Below are 18,524 nucleotides of genomic sequence, written 5' to 3'. Positions count from 1 at the left end.
CATTCTCCGCATTACCCAGCCCCTCCAATACTCACCATGGGGCATGTAGGGCACAGAGCCATCTGCAGAAACGGGAGGGGGGATGTAGCCTGGCTGCAGGGGTGGCTCGTACGGGGGTGGCCCAAAATCTGAAGGGGGCACAGGCATCCCATAAGGCTGGACTCCAGCAGTGGAGACTCTGTCTGAAAGGAAAGGTGGAAGGCATAAAGGATTAGCTGGACTGGAAGGAGGTCCCTGGGGAGAATGGAGGGGAGAGGCAGCAAGTGGCAAAGCACAGCTGAGCCGAGGCGTTCTAAGCCAGGCTGCAGTGGCAGCCAGGCCCCCAGCATATAGAGTGCAACATTAAGGGGGGCCTGGCAGAGACCAACCCGGTGGAGATCAACTTAATGTTGCAATGAGGGGCACACCCACAACCAGGCACTGCCAATGGGAAGAATCCAGCAAAACTGGAAACCCTGTGCTGTGCTAGAGGGAATCAGGAAGTGTCTCTCAGCCAAGCAAGCTCTGCCAAAGAGACCCCAACATCTCTCCTTCCCAACTCAGGGACTTTAACACCCACCATGTTCAGGGAGCAACTCATCTGCAGTGACCATACTTCAGCAGGGGGCGCTCCTCCCTCCCAGCCAGTACTGGAAGCCCCCCCACACAGGCAAAAGGTGCCTAGAGCAGATCCCTGAGCACCGGGATTAAAGGCCCAAACTCTGGAAGAGGCATTAGCTGGAGACCAGCTGTATTTTGCTTGGGCACTGGCCTAACAGCCCCCTGCAGTTCCAGCCAATGTCTATAGCTCTGTGCCTTACTCCCTGCTCTGTTGGGGGGCTGGGAACCATCTGAGCCATGGCTGATGTGAGTTCTCTTACAGAGCACTATGGACTCTTCGGGAAGAGAGTTATGAACTACAGTCATTCAGTCTGGCCAGCTGGGGGAGCAGCCACGATGAGAGGGGGATGGGCAGGACCATTTGGGAGCTGAACTGGCCTGCCAGTACACTCTAACAACTGACATCCAACTCGCCTGTATCTCCCCTCTGGCTGCAGCTATGCCAGACAGGCAGGTTTCAGTCCCAGTTCTCGTTTGGGATCTCCACATCCGAGATGGATGTGAACTGGGGTCCATGGAGTTCCAGTATATATGCATCCACCCCAGGGGTGCACAGCAGGCCTCCACCAGCAGCTTGGCTCCTTTTGTTCTGAGAGAACTAGGGTTTTAGACCTGCCATAGCCACCCTGCCTCAGACTAACGTGCTGTGTGCTGCATTGCATCAGCCATGCCTGCAGAGACATACCAGTGCTGGGTGTCTCAAGGGCCTCCTTAGGCCCTGGAGAGCACCTGATCCATGCCCCAATATAGTCAGGTACTTGCTGCTCAAACCAAGCTGCAGAGTTACTGGGAAGCACAGCTCTCCCCCTCGCTCAACACAGGGGCAGTGCCAGGGCATGGGCCGATACTCAAAGTGCAGTAAAATCCCGCCCCCAAAGCCGATTCATATCATTGCATTAAGGAGCTAAGAAATCCCACCCGCTTGCTACTAGCCGTTGTTCTGATTTTTTGGGAGGTACAAAGAATGCTGAGCAGCCACCCTGACTCCAGTGATCCTGGGGCCGAGCATCTTCAAAAAGGAATTCTGGGAGACTTGCGAGCAGCCAATCACTATCCCTTTAAAGTAAAGGGCTCCTGGCATGCTGGGATTAATGCCCTCCTACCAGACAAAGGGTATAGGCAAATGCACAGCCAGATGGATCTGAGACAGGTGTCTGAGGAAGCACATCTTGGTACCTTTTCAGCAGGAACAATGGGACCCATCTGGGGCCCACCAAACCTCAAGTGGCAAGGAGAGCAGTGGAAAAGAAATATATAATGAACAAGTCTCTGTCTGCTTCAGCTTGTGAGGGGTCCTGTGGCTACAGAAACGTTTCACAAACCCCAAGGAACCATGCTGCATACTCAGTTATACAGCACCATGCAGCGGTGGCAGGATTTTGGGCAGGACATGGGTGTGAGGGGAGAAAAAGGGAGGATCCAGGCACCCCCAAGGACGGGAGCAGCTGGTACTGAGAGAAGCAGAAGGGGAGACGGCCCAGTGGGAGAGCTCAGGGACTTTGTTTTAGCCACGCTGGGTCTAAGGTGGCAGCGAGCCATTCAAGATGGGACAGTGGAGAGACAGGCAGAGAAGCAAGACTGGACTGAAAACAAGAGGCAGATTTGTGAGGGGGGTACAGGGAGCCACAAGAGCTGGTGAGATCATCCAGGGCAGGAGGAGGAGTCAAGGATGGATCCCTGAGAGATACCAGCTGAGAGGCAGAGGGTGGAAAAACACCCAAAGTTGGGGTCAGAATCCCCAGAAGAGCAGTTACTTGGAAGCCCAGAGAGACAAGGGACAGGCAGCAGGAGGGTGATCAACTGAGGCAGCAGCTGGCTCATGGAGCAAAAGCACAGGAGAGGAAGCGAGATTTGGTCAAGGGCCCTGGTGAGAGTGGTCTGCATGGGGCCAGAGGCAGGGGCTCCTCTACAGAGAGGAGTCAACCTGCTTCGACCAAGTCTGTCACTCCTTGGGCCAGCAAGGCAAGAACGAGAAATACACTGCTCAACTGGCCAACAGCTGAGTCACTGCCTGGAAGGTTCAGGAGAGAGAGGCAGGCCCTGCTATGCTGGGCTAGAGTCTGGCCTGCACAAAGAGTCACTTGGCTGGGTGACCAGACCCCTTGGGGGTCGGGAGACCCTGGGATGGTTTTATTACAGCTTCTCCAAGCTACCCACTGCATAGCTGCGCCACAGACCTCTCCTTGTCTCCCTGTTAGGGAGTAAAGGGTCTGAAATCGAAGTGGAGCAACGTGCTGACTTCACTGCTATAGCAGCTCTGCATCAACCCCAATGCACCGCACCCAGCAGTGTGACTGTAAGGAGACCACCTGCCCCGGGGTTTCCCCTGCATCTGCCCTACTCCCATTGCCATTGGGACTGGATCGCAATGTCAATGGGATGCCCCATCCTCCGCAACTTACCCGACATGGTGGGTGGGCCATTTTTCTCTTCTATTAGCGGTGCAGAAGGTCCCCCTGGGTAGGGCGGGGGAGGGTCACTGGACATCGCTTACAGCTGGTCTACAAGGAAAAGAATTACAATACATACAAACTCATCACCCCTGGAAGTACAGAGGCATCCACACACCCCCACACACACACACACCCCAGTACAGCTCAATGCAGGCAGAGAGGGAGAGCTTTAGGGTTACTGACAGGAACCAGATTTTTCCACAAGTGTCATTTTTGTGGGATCCTAAGCCAGCTCATTGACAGACACTCGCTCCAACCCTAACACCCTGGGTGTGATCTTGTCCTCATCTCTCCCAAGCTAAGCAGCTCAAGCTGGGGTCAGGACTCATGGGGAACCCATGGTGCTGCAGGCAGCACTGCTGCTGATTCAGTGACCCTCGGCCCTTGGAGCCAGTGCTAAAACTAACCCAGCTCAGTGTTCAAGGTGCTATGCTGGAAGAGCTGAGCTTGCAGAGGGGATGCATAACAGTAGACCTAACCACTGCGGCATTTTTCATGAAAGGGAAAATATTAACCCAAGTGTCTAAATTTGATTTTAAGTAACTACATTCCACCTCCCTATATTCTCCTGCTGTTTCAATTGGATACATTATCCTTCTTCCCGTCGTACTTAAAAAGGCTGTAGAGAGTTAAACAACAGCTGTAAGTCACTGATGCAATTCCTGCATATATTTCCTAAATGCTTTGGGATTATTCAGGATGGAAGCTGCTCTACAAAAAAGATCAGCAGCATCATTGTGGGATCGGGGTAGAGGACGCACATCTGAAAAACATAGGCCCTGAACTCTGGATCCACACTTCATTAGGGTTAGAATCAAAGCTTTGTCTTATGTTAAAAAAGCAACACCTAGAGGGCAAGAACCGGAAGAAAAAACCCACAAAGCATTGAAGGAAATTAAATATTAGTTTCCTAGAAGTGCCTAGTCAGCTTCTAAGAGAGGCTTAGGAAAAGGATAATCTTTAGTTTCCAAATAGTTTTACCTTTCTTCTGCCTAGAGCTGGGCAAATCAGATGCCCTGATTGAGTCAAGAAAATGACAAAATTCTTGTCTAAATTATGCAGGTTGAAAGTCATGTTAGTCAGATGAAGTTGTCTACGGGGAAACACACACACTTTATCAAATGAGCAAAATGATTCCCCCACACCCCTTTCTGGGTGTGTCTATGTATATATGCAAAAGAACTTTATATCTGCACAAATCTCCATTCAGGCCAGCGGTTGCCCCCTCCCTGTGTGAATCAATAGGGAAGAAGCCTGCATGGAAGATCAGGATCCAGAAAGTCCTGGGTGCTTTATTTTGTACTTACTGGGAACGGCTTCTTTTCTGGATGTTTTCATGACTAAGAAAGCCCCCAGCAATGGAACATGCTATCTAGAGCAACACTCCTCACAGAGACCGTGCATGTGCCAGTGAGGAACCAGAGCTCTCAGGGTCAAGACATTCCTCAGAAGATTATAAACTCATCACAGTTGGAGCCTACACTTTCTCTTTTCACTAGGAAGTTCAGTTCAGCTCATGCAGTGCCAGCTTTTCAGCAGGAGAGCAATGGACAAGAAGCCATGTTGGGTATCCATTCCTAAAGGATAGGTTTACACCACACTCCCATTTGGAGCCTGCTGCTGGGACGCAGCTGTCCACAGCGCATCCATGCTTCTAGCACAGTGTTTTACTTCAGAAATATAAAACATTTTCCCTTACACAGCACACACTGAGTATGGCTCTGAAAAGGTCTCAGGCTGGTGTCAAGCACACTGGCAGCACTAATCACCACTGGGTAGCCACGTAGATTATAGATAGCACTTTGTTGGAGGGCAAGAGCTGGGACTTGCCCTGGGGCTAGACTGAGACTGTGTGATAACAACAGTATTAAACTTGGGGACCAAGCACTACCATATAGCCTTGTGTAGATCAGACACATTCCTACCAGTATTTCAAGACAGCTTTTCTACATGGGTGAGGGATGCACTTGATATGGGAATCCATCTGGAAACTTCTCCCCCACCAGGATCTTTCCCTTGCTGCAGTCCGGACTACAGGGTCACTGGGAATGATCTGCTGAGCACTTCATGCTGGGGTAGGGCTCCTTAGTGGGAAGCGACAGGGAGAGGGAAAGGGGATGGGTATCAGTTTACCTATAGGGCACTCATTTAGCAAAGCTTTTAGATAAAGAGATTAAGAGGGTGGTTTATACACAAGTTTATACAGTATTTCTTGCCCCTTGAGCAGTATTTCACAGTGATTGGCAAGGGGTAAGAAACACTATTTCCCCTCCAAATAGAAGCACATAGCTATTTTGAAAAACAAGCTGCAGCACGCACAAGAGCTATCTATTCCCTGGTACTCCAGCCCCCAGGAACAGAGTATTTTTTAGGGTCACCGTTAACCAGGGTTACTGGCTATTGGGACAAACGGCGCTGAAATGCAGCAGTAATTAAACAGCTCAGACTCTGCCAGCGCAGAATTCATGGCATCACATTCTGTTCTAGTGGAATTTCATCCCCTTAGCAGAGTCCAGCACTAAGGACTGGGATTCCAGACTCCCATTGCAGTAGAGAAGGGGAAGAGTGACTTGGAGATGCCCAGAACTGGGATGTAATTTTTGCCTGCTCTTCTACCACCTGTCTCTGAACCATGCGTCTTCCATGTAGCTGCTAAGCAAGGCGCAGACAAGGCCTTGACATGAAAAATTAAACAAGGCAAGTACCCGAGTAAGGACAAATCTATACAACACACACTCGCCTTTCTCAAGAAACTTCAAACATACAGCAAGTCTCCTCTGTGAGGCATTATATCCATTTCACAGAAAGCTAAATTGAGGGAGGGAGAGACTAACTTCCACCCGTTACGACTTCTAGCTCCTTTTGCCTGTTCATTCTGCTCACATTTTTCCAATGACCTTCCCTGTTTCTTTTGTAATAGATCACTCAAAGCGTAACCCAGTCAAGGATAATTTTGTAGGAAACTGCAGAAAAATCTTACCACATCATCACAATTCAATCATACATCACCCTCTTCTCTTACAAACTTTTAATCATCCAGGAACCTTCTGATATCTCCAGGGGAGCAAGTGAATCCATCAAGGCCAGGAGTTCTCAAACTGGAGGTTGGGATCCCTCAAGGGGCTGCGAGGTTATTACACGGGGGGTTGTGAGCTCTCAGCCTCCACCCCAAACCCCACTTTGCCTCCAGCATTTATAATGGTGTTAAATATACAAAAAAGTGTTTTTTAATTTATAAGGAGGGGGGGGTCACACTCAGAGGCTTGCTCTGTGAAAGGGGTCACCAGTACAAAAGTTTGAGATCCACTGATCAAGGCCTATATGTCTTCAGATGTCTATTTCTTTACTTAAGCCAGATCTACACTACAGACCTATATCAGAATAACTACATCACTCAACGGTGTGAAAAATCTATACCCCTGAGTAACAGTTATACTGACCTAACCCCACGTGTAGACAGCACTACAGTGGCTCTCTCGTCAGCACAGTAGCATCTTCACTAAAGCGCTACAGTGGCACAGCTGTACCAGTACATGAAGACAAGCCCTTAGATTTATGTTCTAGGGCACCCTTGACGTAATTTCAAAATACATCGTAAGTGCAGCACTTGGGGAAAATCCACTACAAATCCCCCTCGAACAATTACAGTCTTCGCCAGTCTCCATTTTCAAATGCCCGGGGGAAAGCAGTACTTATTTCAGAGTAGCTTAATCAATTTGCAGCATCCCTCTAGATCATCATTCTATCCGCGTGACCTAGAAAGACAGAAATTGGGTTTATGCCCATTTTAGCTTCATTGAAATAACAGGAATGTCAGGTCTGCTCTTCCCCATTTGTACTTGGGGTCTCCACAAGTGACTCACATATGGATTGAGAGCTCTCCCAGCACTGAACTGAAGAGGTATTAAATCCTTTAAGAGAGCTGTTTTGCCCCACAGAGTGTTTGAGTTAAATAAGTGATAAACAAAATCATTACATTTTAAACCCTAATCTTTTCACTAAAAGTCACTCCCCCCTCTCAGTTGCTCAGGTATCACTTACTTGGTACTTGTAATCTCAATTATCCTAATATTCACGACTCATCCAGATATTCTTCCAGGGTAGACAAGACCTATATGTCTTACATGAAAACCCAGGGAGAGGGGAAAAAAAAATCCAGGAGGCCTTTTTTATAAATCATAAAGCAGAGAGAGAGAGCACAAACCCACACTTTGTGTTTGCCGGTCACCTTAAAGCCTCTACAGATTTTGGCAGGGTGGGGCAAGAGTTAAATACAGTAGATATCTTAAATCCTAACTCTCAGTCCAGAAATTACCCTGGCCACAAGCCTCTCTCCTGTTTCTAGGGCTAATAAACTTCTGCTCACTGGAAATAGGGAATAAAGACCCTTAAGGAATAACCCATCTTTTAAATACTCAGAGGGACTGACCCTTCAAGCAACCATTAAAACACCAACTGCTCACCCCTCTCTGCCTGTGGCTGCTAAATTGCCATTTCCTCCAAATTGCAACAAGTCAGAATGCTGCACTACAACATGTAAGTCACTTTCATTCAGGATGTTAGGAGGGGAAGAGAATGGGGTATCTCAGATGTGGCCTAGTGAAGAGCAGTGCTGACGCATTCCCAAAGGAATGCATCCAGTCCCCCTGGGCTGGACAGGCAGTGGCTGTACCAATCAGTTGAAGGGCTCATCTTCTATATACAAAGTTTCACTGGCTTAACTCAAGGTGCAAGTATTTTAAACTGATACAGTTAAAGGGCTGCAAAAGGTATGTGGACACTATCAGTTTAAACTAGGCTTATTTCTGTTTAGCTTAAGTCTATTCTTAACTGATGGAAACTAAGCCCTGGTCTACACTAGGACTTTAGGTCGAATTTAGCAGCCTTAAATCGATGTAAACCTGCACCCGTCCACACAATGAAGCCCTTTATTTCGACTTAAAGGGCTCTTAAAATCGATTTCCTTACTCCACCCCTGACAAGTGGATTAGCGCTTAAATCGACGTTGGCGGCTCGAATTTGGGGTACTGTGGACACAATTCGATGGTATTGGCCTCCGGGAGCTATCCCAGAGTGCTCCATTATGACCGCTCTGGACAGCACTCTCAACTCAGATGCACTGGCCAGGTAGACAGGAAAAGAACCGCGAACTTTTGAATCTCATTTCCTGTTTGGCCAGCGTGGCAAGCTGCAGGTGACCATGCAGAGCTCATCAGCACAGGTGACCATGATGGAGTCCCAGAATCGCAAAAGAGCTCCAGCATGGACCGAATGGGAGGTACGGGATCTGATCGCTGTTTGGGGAGAGGAATCCGTGCTATCAGAACTCCATTCCAGTTTTCGAAATGCCAAAACCTTTGTGAAAATCTCCCAGGGCATGAAGGACAGAGGCCATAACAGGGACCCGAAGCAGTGCCGCGTGAAACTGAAGGAGCTGAGGCAAGCCTACCAGAAAACCAGAGAGGCGAACAGCCGCTCTGGGTCAGAGCCCCAAACATGCCGCTTCTATGATGAGCTGCATGCCATTTTAGGGGGTTCAGCCACCACTACCCCAGCCGTGTTGTTTGACTCCTTCAATGGAGATGGAGGCAATACGGAAGCAGGTTTTGAGGACGAAGATGATGATGAGGAGGAGGGGGTTGTAGATAGCTCACAGCAAGCAAGCGGAGAAACCGGTTTTCCCGACAGCCAGGAACTGTTTCTCACCCTAGACCTGGAGCCAGTACCCCCCAAACCCACCCAAGGCTGCCTCCTGGACCCAGCAGGCGGAGAAGGGACCTCTGGTGAGTGTACCTTTTAAAATACTATACATGGTTTAAAAGCAAGCATGTGAAAGGATTACTTTGCCCTGGCATTTGCGGTTCTCCTAGATGTAGTCCTAAAGCCTTTGCAAAAGGTTTCTGGGGAGGGCAGCCTTATTGCGTCCTTCATGGTAGGACACTTTACCACTCCAGGCCAGTAACACGTACTCGGGAATCATTGTAGAACAAAGCATTGCAGTGTATGTTTGCTGGCATTCAAACAACATCCGTTCTTTATCTCTCTGTGTTATCCTCAGGAGAGTGAGATATAATTCATGGTCACCTGGTTGAAATAGAGTGCTTTTCTTCAGGGGACACTCAGAGGAGCTCATTCCTGCTGGGCTGTTTGCCTGTGGCTAAACAGAAATGTTCCCCGCTGTTAGCCACAGGGAGGGGGGAAGGTTGAGGGGGTAGTCACGCGGTGGGAGGAGGCAAAATGCAACCTTGTAACGAAAGCACATGTGCTATGTATGTAATGTTAACAGCAAGGTTTACCCTGAAAGAGTGTAGCCACTGTTTTATAAAATGTGTCTTTTTAAATACCACTGTCCCTTTTTTTTTTCTCCACCAGCTGCATGTGTTTCAATGATCACAGGATCTTCTCCTTCCCAGAGGCTAGTGAAGCTTAGAAAGAAAAAAAAAAACGCACTCGCGATGAAATGTTCTCCGAGCTCATGCTGTCCTCCCACACTGACAGAACACAGACGAATGTGTGGAGGCAAATAATATCAGAGTGCAGGAAAGCACAAAATGACCGGGAGGAGAGGTGGCGGGCTGAAGAGAGTAAGTGGCGGGCTGAAGAGAGGGCTGAAGCTCAAATGTGGCGGCAGCGTGATGAGAGGAGGCAGGATTCAATGCTGAGGCTGCTGCAGGACCAAACCAGTATGCTCCAGTGTATGGTTGAGCTGCAGCAAAGGCAGCTGGAGCACAGACTGCCACTGCTGCCCCTCTGTAACCAACCGCCCTCCTCCCCAAGTTCCATAGCCTCCACACCCAGACGCCCAAGAACGCGGTGGGGGGGCCTCCGGCCAACCAGCCACTCCACCGCAGAGGATTGCCCAAAAAAAAAAGAAGGCTGTCATTCAATAAATTTTAAAGTTGTAAACTTTTAAAGTGCTGTGCTTAAAGTGCTGTGTGGCATTTTCCTTCCCTCCTCCACCACCCCTCCTGGGCTACCTTGGTAGTCATCCCCCTATTTGTGTGATGAATGAATAAAGAATGCATGAATGTGAAGCAACAATGATTTTATTGCCTCTGCAAGCGGTGATTGAAGGGAGGAGGGGCGGGTGGTTAGCTTACAGGGAAGTAGAGTGAACCAAGGGGCGGGGGGTTTCATCAAGGAGAAACAAACAGAACTTTCACACCGTAGCCTGGCCAGTCATGAAACTGGTTTTCAAAGCTTCTCTGATGCGTACCGCGCCCTCCTGTGCTCTTCCAACCGCCCTGGTGTCTGGCTGTGCGTAACCAGCAGCCAGGCGATTTGCCTCAACCTCCCACCCCGCCATAAACGTCTCCCCCTTACTTTCACAGATATTGTGGAGCACACAGCAAGCAGTAATAACAGTGGGAATATTGGTTTCGCTGAGGTCTAAGCGAGTCAGTAAACTGCGCCAGCGCGCCTTTAAACGTCCAAATGCACATTCTACCACCATTCTGCACTTGCTCAGCCTGTAGCTGAACAGCTCCTGACTACTGTCCAGGCTGCCTGTGTACGGCTTCATGAGCCATGGCATTAAGGGGTAGGCTGGGTCCCCAAGGATACATATAGGCATTTCAACATCCCCAACAGTTATTTTCTGGTCTGGGAATAAAGTCCCTTCCTGCAGCTTTTGAAACAGACCAGAGTTCCTGAAGATGTGAGCATCATGCACCTTTCCCGGCCATCCCACGCTGATGTTGGTGAAACGTCCCTTGTGATCCACCAGAGCTTGCAGCACTATCGAAAAGTACCCCTTGCGGTTTATGTACTCGGCGGCTTGGTGCTCCGGTGCCAAGATAGGGATATGGGTTCCGTCTATAGCCCCACCACAGTTAGGGAATCCCATTGCAGCAAAGCCATCCACTATGACCTGCACATTTCCCAGGGTCACTACCCTTGATATCAGCAGATCTTTGATTGCGTGGGCTACTTGCATCACAGCAGCCCCCACAGTAGATTTGCCCACTCCAAATTGATTCCCAACTGACCGGTAGCTGTCTGGCGTTGCAAGCTTCCACAGGGCTATCGCCACTCGCTTCTCAACTGTGAGGGCTGCTCTCATCCTGGTATTCATGCGCTTCAGGGCAGGGGAAAGCAAGTCACAAAGTTCCATGAAAGTGCCCTTACGCATGCGAAAGTTTCACAGCCACTGGGAATCGTCCCAGACCTGCAACACTATGTGGTCCCACCAGTCTGTGCTTGTTTCCCGAGCCCAGAATCGGCGTTCCACAGCATGAACCTGCCCCATTAGCACGATGATGCATGCATTGGCAGGGCCCATGCTTTCAGAGAAATCTGTGTCCATGTCCTGATCACTCACGTGACCGCGCTGACGTCGCCTCCTCGCCCGGTATCGCTTTGCCAGGTTCTGGTGCTGCATATACTGCTGGATAATGCGTGTGGTGTTTAATGAGCTCCTAATTGCCAAAGTGAGCTGAGAGGCCTCCATGCTTGCCTTGGTATGGCGTCCGCACAGAAAAAAGGCGCGGAATGATTGTCTGCCGTTGCTCTGATGGAGGGAGGGGCAACTGACGACACGGCTTACAGGGTTGGCTTCAGGGAGCTAAAATCAACAAAGGGTGTGCCTGTACATCAAGGAGTATTTCAGGCAGGACTGCACGGAGGGTTCCAATAAGAAATGGTGCACCTAAGTTATCGTTCTTATTAGAACAAGGAGGTTAGCCTGGCCTCTGATTGATACATGGCTAGATTTACCTCGCTGCACCTTCTCTGTGAGTGACTGCAGTGTGATCTAGAGGAATGAGTCCCCTAGACAGGGGAGGAGGCAAATGAGTACAAAACAAATCTGGTCTATTTCTTGTTCTGACCCACTCCATCTATCTTTTACATCTTTGGCTGGCAGCAGACGGTGCAGAAGGACTGCATGCCATCCACATCTCATGGCTGCTCGGCAGAAGATGGTACAGTACGACTGCTAGCCATCTTCATCTCTTGCCTGCCTGGCAGAAGATGGTACAATAAGACTGCTAGCCATCTTCATCTCTTGCCTGCCTGGCAGAAGATGGTACAATACGACTGCTAGCAGTCCGTATCGCCTGCCCGCTCACCATAAGACGGTTCAATAGGACTGACTGCAGGACTAAAGAGAATGACCTGATCAAGTCACTCCAAATTTAGTCCCTGCGCCCATGTCTGCCCAGGCGCTCCCAGCCGACATGGCCAGGAGCACCTCGGACACGACGAGGACGACTACCAATCGTATTGCACCGTCTGCTGCCAGAAGGCAATGGGTTGCTGCTACTGTGCAGCAAAGCCGTACCGTGTCTGCCAGCACCCAGGAGACATAGGGTGACGGTTACCTGAGCGGGCTCCATGCTTGCAGTGGTATGGCGTCTGCACAGGTAACTCAGGAAAAAAGGCGCAAAATGATTGTCTGCCCTTGCTTTCACGGAGGGAGGGAGGGAACGGGGGCCTGACGATATGTACCCAGAACCATCCGCGACAATGTTTTAGCCCCATCAGGCATTGGGATCTCAACCCAGAATTCCAATGGGCAGCGGAGACTGCGGGAACTGTGGGATAGCTACCCACAGTGCAACGCTCCGGAAGTCGACTCTAGCCTCCGTACTGTGGAAGCGCTCCGCCGAGTTAATGCACTTAGAGCATTTTCTGTGGGGACACACACACTCGAATTTATAAAACCGATTTCTAAAAAACCGACTTCTATAAATTCGACCTTATTCCGTAGTGTAGACATACCCTAAACTGAAATAAGCCCCATTTTAAGCCAAAATAAGAGTGTCAATAAACTAGAGCAAATGTGTGTAGAGAAAGCCTAAGGTGCTATAAGATCGAGGCAGTGAGGTAGGACAGAGAGAGGATCTTCAGAGAACAGAGAAAAGGGATATACTAAACTACAGTATTGTATAGTCCCACTGAATACCTGCTCCAGCCCAGGGTAGGCAGGATGTGCCCATTCTAATAGACCGGGGTGGTCAAACTGGCTCGCGAGCCACATGTGGCTCTTTTACCATTAGGGTTTAGCTCACGAAGTCCCCCACGGACCCCATTCTCCACCTACCAGACTGGGGGGGGAAGCTCAAGACCTCTGCCTTGCAGCAGGGTGGTGCGGTAGAGGCTTCTGCCCAGCGGGGAGGGGGTGTCGTCTCAGGGCTTCGGCCCTGTAGGACGCACTTGCCAGGGCTCAGGGCTTCAGCAGGAGTGGGGCTGAAGCTCCAACCCCCAGCTCCCGGCAGATTTGTCCCGGTTCTCGAACTTCTGAAGATTGTCGTATGTAGCTTGGAGGGCCAGTAAGTTTGGCCACCCCGTAACAGACAATGCGATTAAAGCGTTAGTTTCAAAGATTACGATGGCCCCAAGGGAGTGCTATGGTTGTGTGCGCGCGGTTTTTGGTTTTTTTTCTAAATACTTCATTTGAAGAGTTTTGACCACATAGCTCCCTTTCAACAACTGAACCCCACTGATGGGCACACCAGTGTGTCATGGAAAATAACCCCCTCCAAGGATCGGTTTGGAAAAAACATGGTGGGCAGCAAGATAGCTTCGCTAAAATAACCAGAAATGAAACAGATAATAAGGCTAGCAATTAAAATGTCATCATTAGGCTTCTGAATCAACATCCTCTTAAGAGGAACAGAGGCAGTTCACACCTTGCCAAGCTATTGTTTCAGGTTGTGATTTTGCAGACTCAGCAAGACAGCTGCACAACAGGTCAGGGCCAGAATGTTTTCTTTGCCACAAAGAAAAAGAGCTAAGAACTGAATCAGTTTGTAAATGAAAGTTTAAATTCTGTATAAACAAATGAGGCCATCGGAAGTACTTGCCGAGCACACCAAGTCCCTTTTCCCACTGGAAGAATGTGCCCATAAAGAGAGACATGTAAAGGGTAAGAAACATCGATGCATTCCTCGTTGTTCCTCTAAGGTGTATGCAGAAAGCTGCTACCCCCTAAAAAGAAGCAGCCGTTTTTCCTGCTTGTTTTTAACACTAGAAACATATGGTCTGTTCTACCCTGTTTCTGCTGGAGGACTCTAAGGCTGTCTGGAGAGCTAGTGGCAGGTGACATCACAAGATGCTGAAATCGAAGCTATAGGGGGAGGAAGGTATTTTTGTCAGACCATTTAAAGCTCTATTTTTCCTTTTGCTTTTTGTTACAGCAAACGCAAAACATTGGCCAATCTGTTGGGAGCTGAATCTTTAACAACAGTATTTTCCCTCCACCTTCACAGGAGGGCTGAAGGCCCTCTTGGAGGACTCGAGAAGAAAAACAGGGAAGGCAAAACTTGACATGTCTGACATTGCTAAGATTAAAAAATAATCATAATAATCTGTCAGGTTTCATTTATACATCATAAAGCAGCAAAAAAGCCACGAAACAATTTCCACACTCTTTGCAAGACACTTTTAAGTAGCACCAGACTGTTCAGTATGCCAGCCTTCATGACAGATCAGGAGCTAAACTCCCTTCTGAGGATCATTCAGCTGGAAGGCTAAAGCGAACCTGCAAGGGAAACAAAATATGGGTTTGTGCCCTTGTCAGGGTTCCTTCCCCACTCTGAACTCTAGGGTACAGATGTGGGGACCCGCATGAAAGACCCCCTAAGCTTATTCTTACCAGCTTAGATTAAAAGCTAAGGTACAAATGTTTCCTTGTCCTTGAACAGTATGCTGCCACCACCAAGCATTTTAAACAAAGAACAGGGAAACAGACCACTTGGAGATGTCTTTCCCCAAAATATCCCCCCAAGCCCTACACAACCCTTTTCTGGGGTGGCTTGAGAATAATATCCTAACCAATTTGTTACAAAATCATCAAAGACCCAAACCCCTGGATCTTGGAACAATGGAAAAATCAGTCAGGTTCCTAAAATAAGGATTTTATTTAAAAAAAAAGTAAGGTAAAAATCATCTCTGTAATATCAGGATGGAAAATACTTTACAGGGTATTCAGATTCAAAAACACAGAGGATCCCCCTCTGGGCAAAACCTTAAAGTTACAGAAAACAGGAATAAACCTCCCTCTTAACACAAGGAAAAGTCACATAAAACAAAAGATAAACTAATCCGCCTTGCCTGGTTTACCTATACTGGTTGCAATATTGGAGACTTGGATTAGGATGGGTTGGAGAAGATGGATTTCTATCTGGCCTCTCTCAGTCCCAAGAGAGAACAACCACGTAAACAAAGAGCACAAACAAAAGCCCCCCCCCCCCCCCCCCCAAGATTTGAAAGTATCTTGTCCCCTTATTGGTCCTTTGGGTCAGGTGCCAGCCAGATTAGCTGAGCTTCTTAACTCTTTACAGATAACAGAATGTTGCCTCTGGCCAGGAGGGATTTTATAGCACTGTATACAGAAAGATGGTTACCCTTCCCTTTATATTTATGACAGCCCTTTTTTGCTACTGATGTATTTGAGAAATAAAACTCAGGCCCTTCATGTTTGTTTTTGTTTGTTAAGCAGGGAGCATTCCGCTTGATTTTTCATTAGCAATTCAGGTCTTGGCTAATGTGGCAAAACTAGGATTACAAATCAGTATCATAAGCACCAAGGAAACAAAATGTAAGCCATTGAGATAGAGAATCTGAATAAAAATCACTTCCTAAATCTTGTTTGGTTTAAAATTCATTTAAATCAATACCTGACAAACCCACAGAATTAAAACTCTGTTACAGATTTAGCATCCCAGGCCCTTCAATTAAGGACTGAGAATGCTTCCAGTGTACATCTCTGGGCCCTAACAAGATCTCCAGCACAGCAGAGAGCAAAAGGCTCAAGATTCCTGATACTGCTCAACAAGCAGAATCCTCCCACACTTCCTCCAACAAAAAAAACAGGGCACAGACCCAATTTTGAGTTTCTTTTACAGGTCTCTTTCAGGAATGTGTACCTTGTAAAGCTCTTTGGAACCCTTGAAGATCAAAGGCACTAAAGACATTAAATATATTTTACCAAGGATAAAACTAAAGCATGTTCTGCAGTCTGGGGAGTATGCTGGGAAGCGAGGAAAAGAATAAATAACTGACAGCTGAACTGGACACCACCCTGGCTGTGTCGCACACTCCCTTTCTCTCACCCATTGAGAGTACCTGCTCACAAACCAACACTTGTTACCACCAGATACTGGGCAAGATAGCAAAAGGGTGTGATTACAGTTTGCATATGCAGTGGAAATGGTTAGAAATCCAGTTAGCTCTAATGAAAGGTCAGTTATATTTCTGAGCTACTCTACTGTATTTTCCTGGGCACAGGCTGTATGTATTTAGCATTATCCTCCAGGAGCGGAGCCACACCATGCTGAAAGAGCCAAATCTACACTGGCACCCTCTTCCCGAAAAGAATTTGCCACTCACACTCTGCCGCCAGCTTCCAGCTGTAGAAATATTGCTGCTGCCAGGGTGGCAAGCTTCTTTGGTGCAGGGCTGGAGAGACCCGCTGGCAGAGCAGGACAAAAGCAGTACTTACAAACGAAACACAAACAAACAAAAAGGGCTGCCTGCATAGAAAAATAACGACATTCACCTGGGCAAATCCATCTGAGTCAGACAGATGATGCTTCCCATCCCTGATCTACAGCCTGCATTTCTCTGCAGGAAGATCTTGGGTTCCAGTCACCGCTGAGCCACTCATTCTATCAAGTGACCTTGGGCAAGTCACTTGACCTTCCATGTGCCTCAGTTAACGCAGCTGGAAAACTAAATGAGCAGTAGAAACCTCACTGAAAACCAGATGCTGCATCCAAGGCAACATTCCCAGGGAAATAAATTACAAGCACGAAACAAAGAGCATGCTGCTGTTAGGGTTCACCCGCTCCTCAGCTAGAAAATCAGATTAGTTTTTCCCACCCAACTCCACAATGAGAGAGATCAGGAAAAACTGCAAATAAATTCCCAAAGAAAACAAAGGCCGATTCTCCCCCAGCATCCCTCAAAGGGTTACACCGTGGGAGGAGCACTCAGAAGGACCTTGTGCCTCCAGGTGGGCTGCTTTGATCATGCACTGTTTGTCTTCAGCACTGGCAATGCCAGAGCAGAGTTAGCAGGAGATGGTGAACTTGAACATTTAAAACAAGCCTGCTTAAAAAAAAATTAAAAATTAAACAGCAAATTAGGCTGCAGCTCTTTAAACACTTAAAACTAAAACCTTAAACAGAAACCAAATCCCAGCCTTGATACTGCTAAACAAGAGCACACAAGGAAAGCTCAGACACGTGTTATACTTTGCACCATCAAAGCAGTTGTATTTGTTTCTTCAGACATTTTTCTAAGAATAACATGGAGACCCAGAGCACAACGCACACTAGGCTGTAGCATTAATCATTGAGAAATTAATATCCCCACAATTACTTGCTGTCTTGCCCTGCACTGACAGTGAGGCAGATTCAGAACACAAAGGGCAGGCTTCAGTATACTCTGGGTGTTATAGTGGATATAATTAACTCACTTAAAATGAGCAGCAGAACCCAAATCTTAATTCTTCTATCCCTTACAAGTCTCTGCTCTAGAACAGCTCCAAAGCTAGAATGGCAGGGGTGCTGAAGGCCAGAACTGAGACACGTTGGCAAAGAAATTTGCACATCTCACTGTGGGCCTAATCAAATGCTCCATAAATTCAGTGGAAAGTCTCTCCTTGATTTCAGTGGCAAACAGATATGGCCCAATACCTGGATCTAATCTCTAGTCTATATTTTCATAAACCCCAAATAACAATCGTCCATAGCACTATAACTAATGTAGTCTAATAGTCTGTCCAGCAGTAATCTATGATGGGCTTGTTACATTGTTTTGTGGTTTAACATATTATTGACTGAAATAAGACAAATGTTTCTATTTTAGATAAACTCCAAATGCAGCAATTCTGCAAAGCATTAGAAAATTCATCACTGCATATACAAAGTGCTTCTCTTCCTATTTTCTTCTGCTGGAATGTACAGTTTAATAGGTTACTGTTTACTGCAATAAAATGTATCCCATGAAACAAGCAGGAAGGACAAGGCCGAGTTCATGCCGCAGTTGGCTTGTTTACACTTGAAATGCTGCAGCCACACCACTGTCGTCCTTCCCTGTAAAGTGTAGACACTACCTACACTGACAGGAGAGGTCTCCCATTTGCACAGGAATTCTTCCATCTACCTAGCACTGTCTACACCGGGGATTAGATCGGTTTAACTACGTCGCTCAGGGGTGTGGATTTTTCCATTTTCTCTCTCTGCAGATATTCTGATCTTAGCACTAGGGAAGTTGTGCTTGCTTGCTATAAATGTGACGTGGCTGTTGTTACTGAAGACTTGTGAGAAATATCCTCTAAGTCAGATGTTTGATTTTTCAGATTCCATGGTCATTTCTAGCAAGGCTACATGGTCTTGCAGTTAAAACAGAACCCTGGGAGACAGGAGACGTGGGTTCTTTTCCCAACTCTGCCACAGGCTGAGACACCATGGGCAAGTCACTTAGCTGATCTGTACCTCAATTTCCCCAACTGCAAAATGACAA

The 18,524-nt window shown here is 47.7% G+C and overlaps 1 protein-coding gene across 4 annotated transcripts in view; it reads right to left on the bottom strand.

The window, feature by feature from the left end:
- Positions 1-18,524, bottom strand: part of CDIP1 (cell death inducing p53 target 1) — a 40,170-nt gene that overhangs the window by 5,026 nt on the left and 16,620 nt on the right. For 3 of the 4 annotated variants that reach the window (XM_073362768.1, XM_073362769.1, XM_073362767.1), the window contains 2 exons: positions 3,003-3,101; positions 36-182 (listed from right to left, as the gene is read on the bottom strand). In XM_073362768.1, the coding sequence (XP_073218869.1) occupies positions 36-182; positions 3,003-3,087 (232 nt within the window). In that variant the 5' untranslated portion in view covers positions 3,088-3,101. Of the gene's footprint in view, positions 1-35; positions 183-3,002; positions 3,102-4,978; positions 5,138-18,524 lie in introns of all 4 variants that reach the window. The other variant, XM_073362770.1, reaches the window with a different exon arrangement.

The sequence above is a fragment of the Lepidochelys kempii genome, chromosome 10 (genome assembly GCF_965140265.1).
Source record: "Lepidochelys kempii isolate rLepKem1 chromosome 10, rLepKem1.hap2, whole genome shotgun sequence".
NCBI lineage: Eukaryota > Metazoa > Chordata > Testudines > Cheloniidae > Lepidochelys > Lepidochelys kempii.
This window is presented reverse-complemented; position numbering and strand designations above follow the sequence as displayed.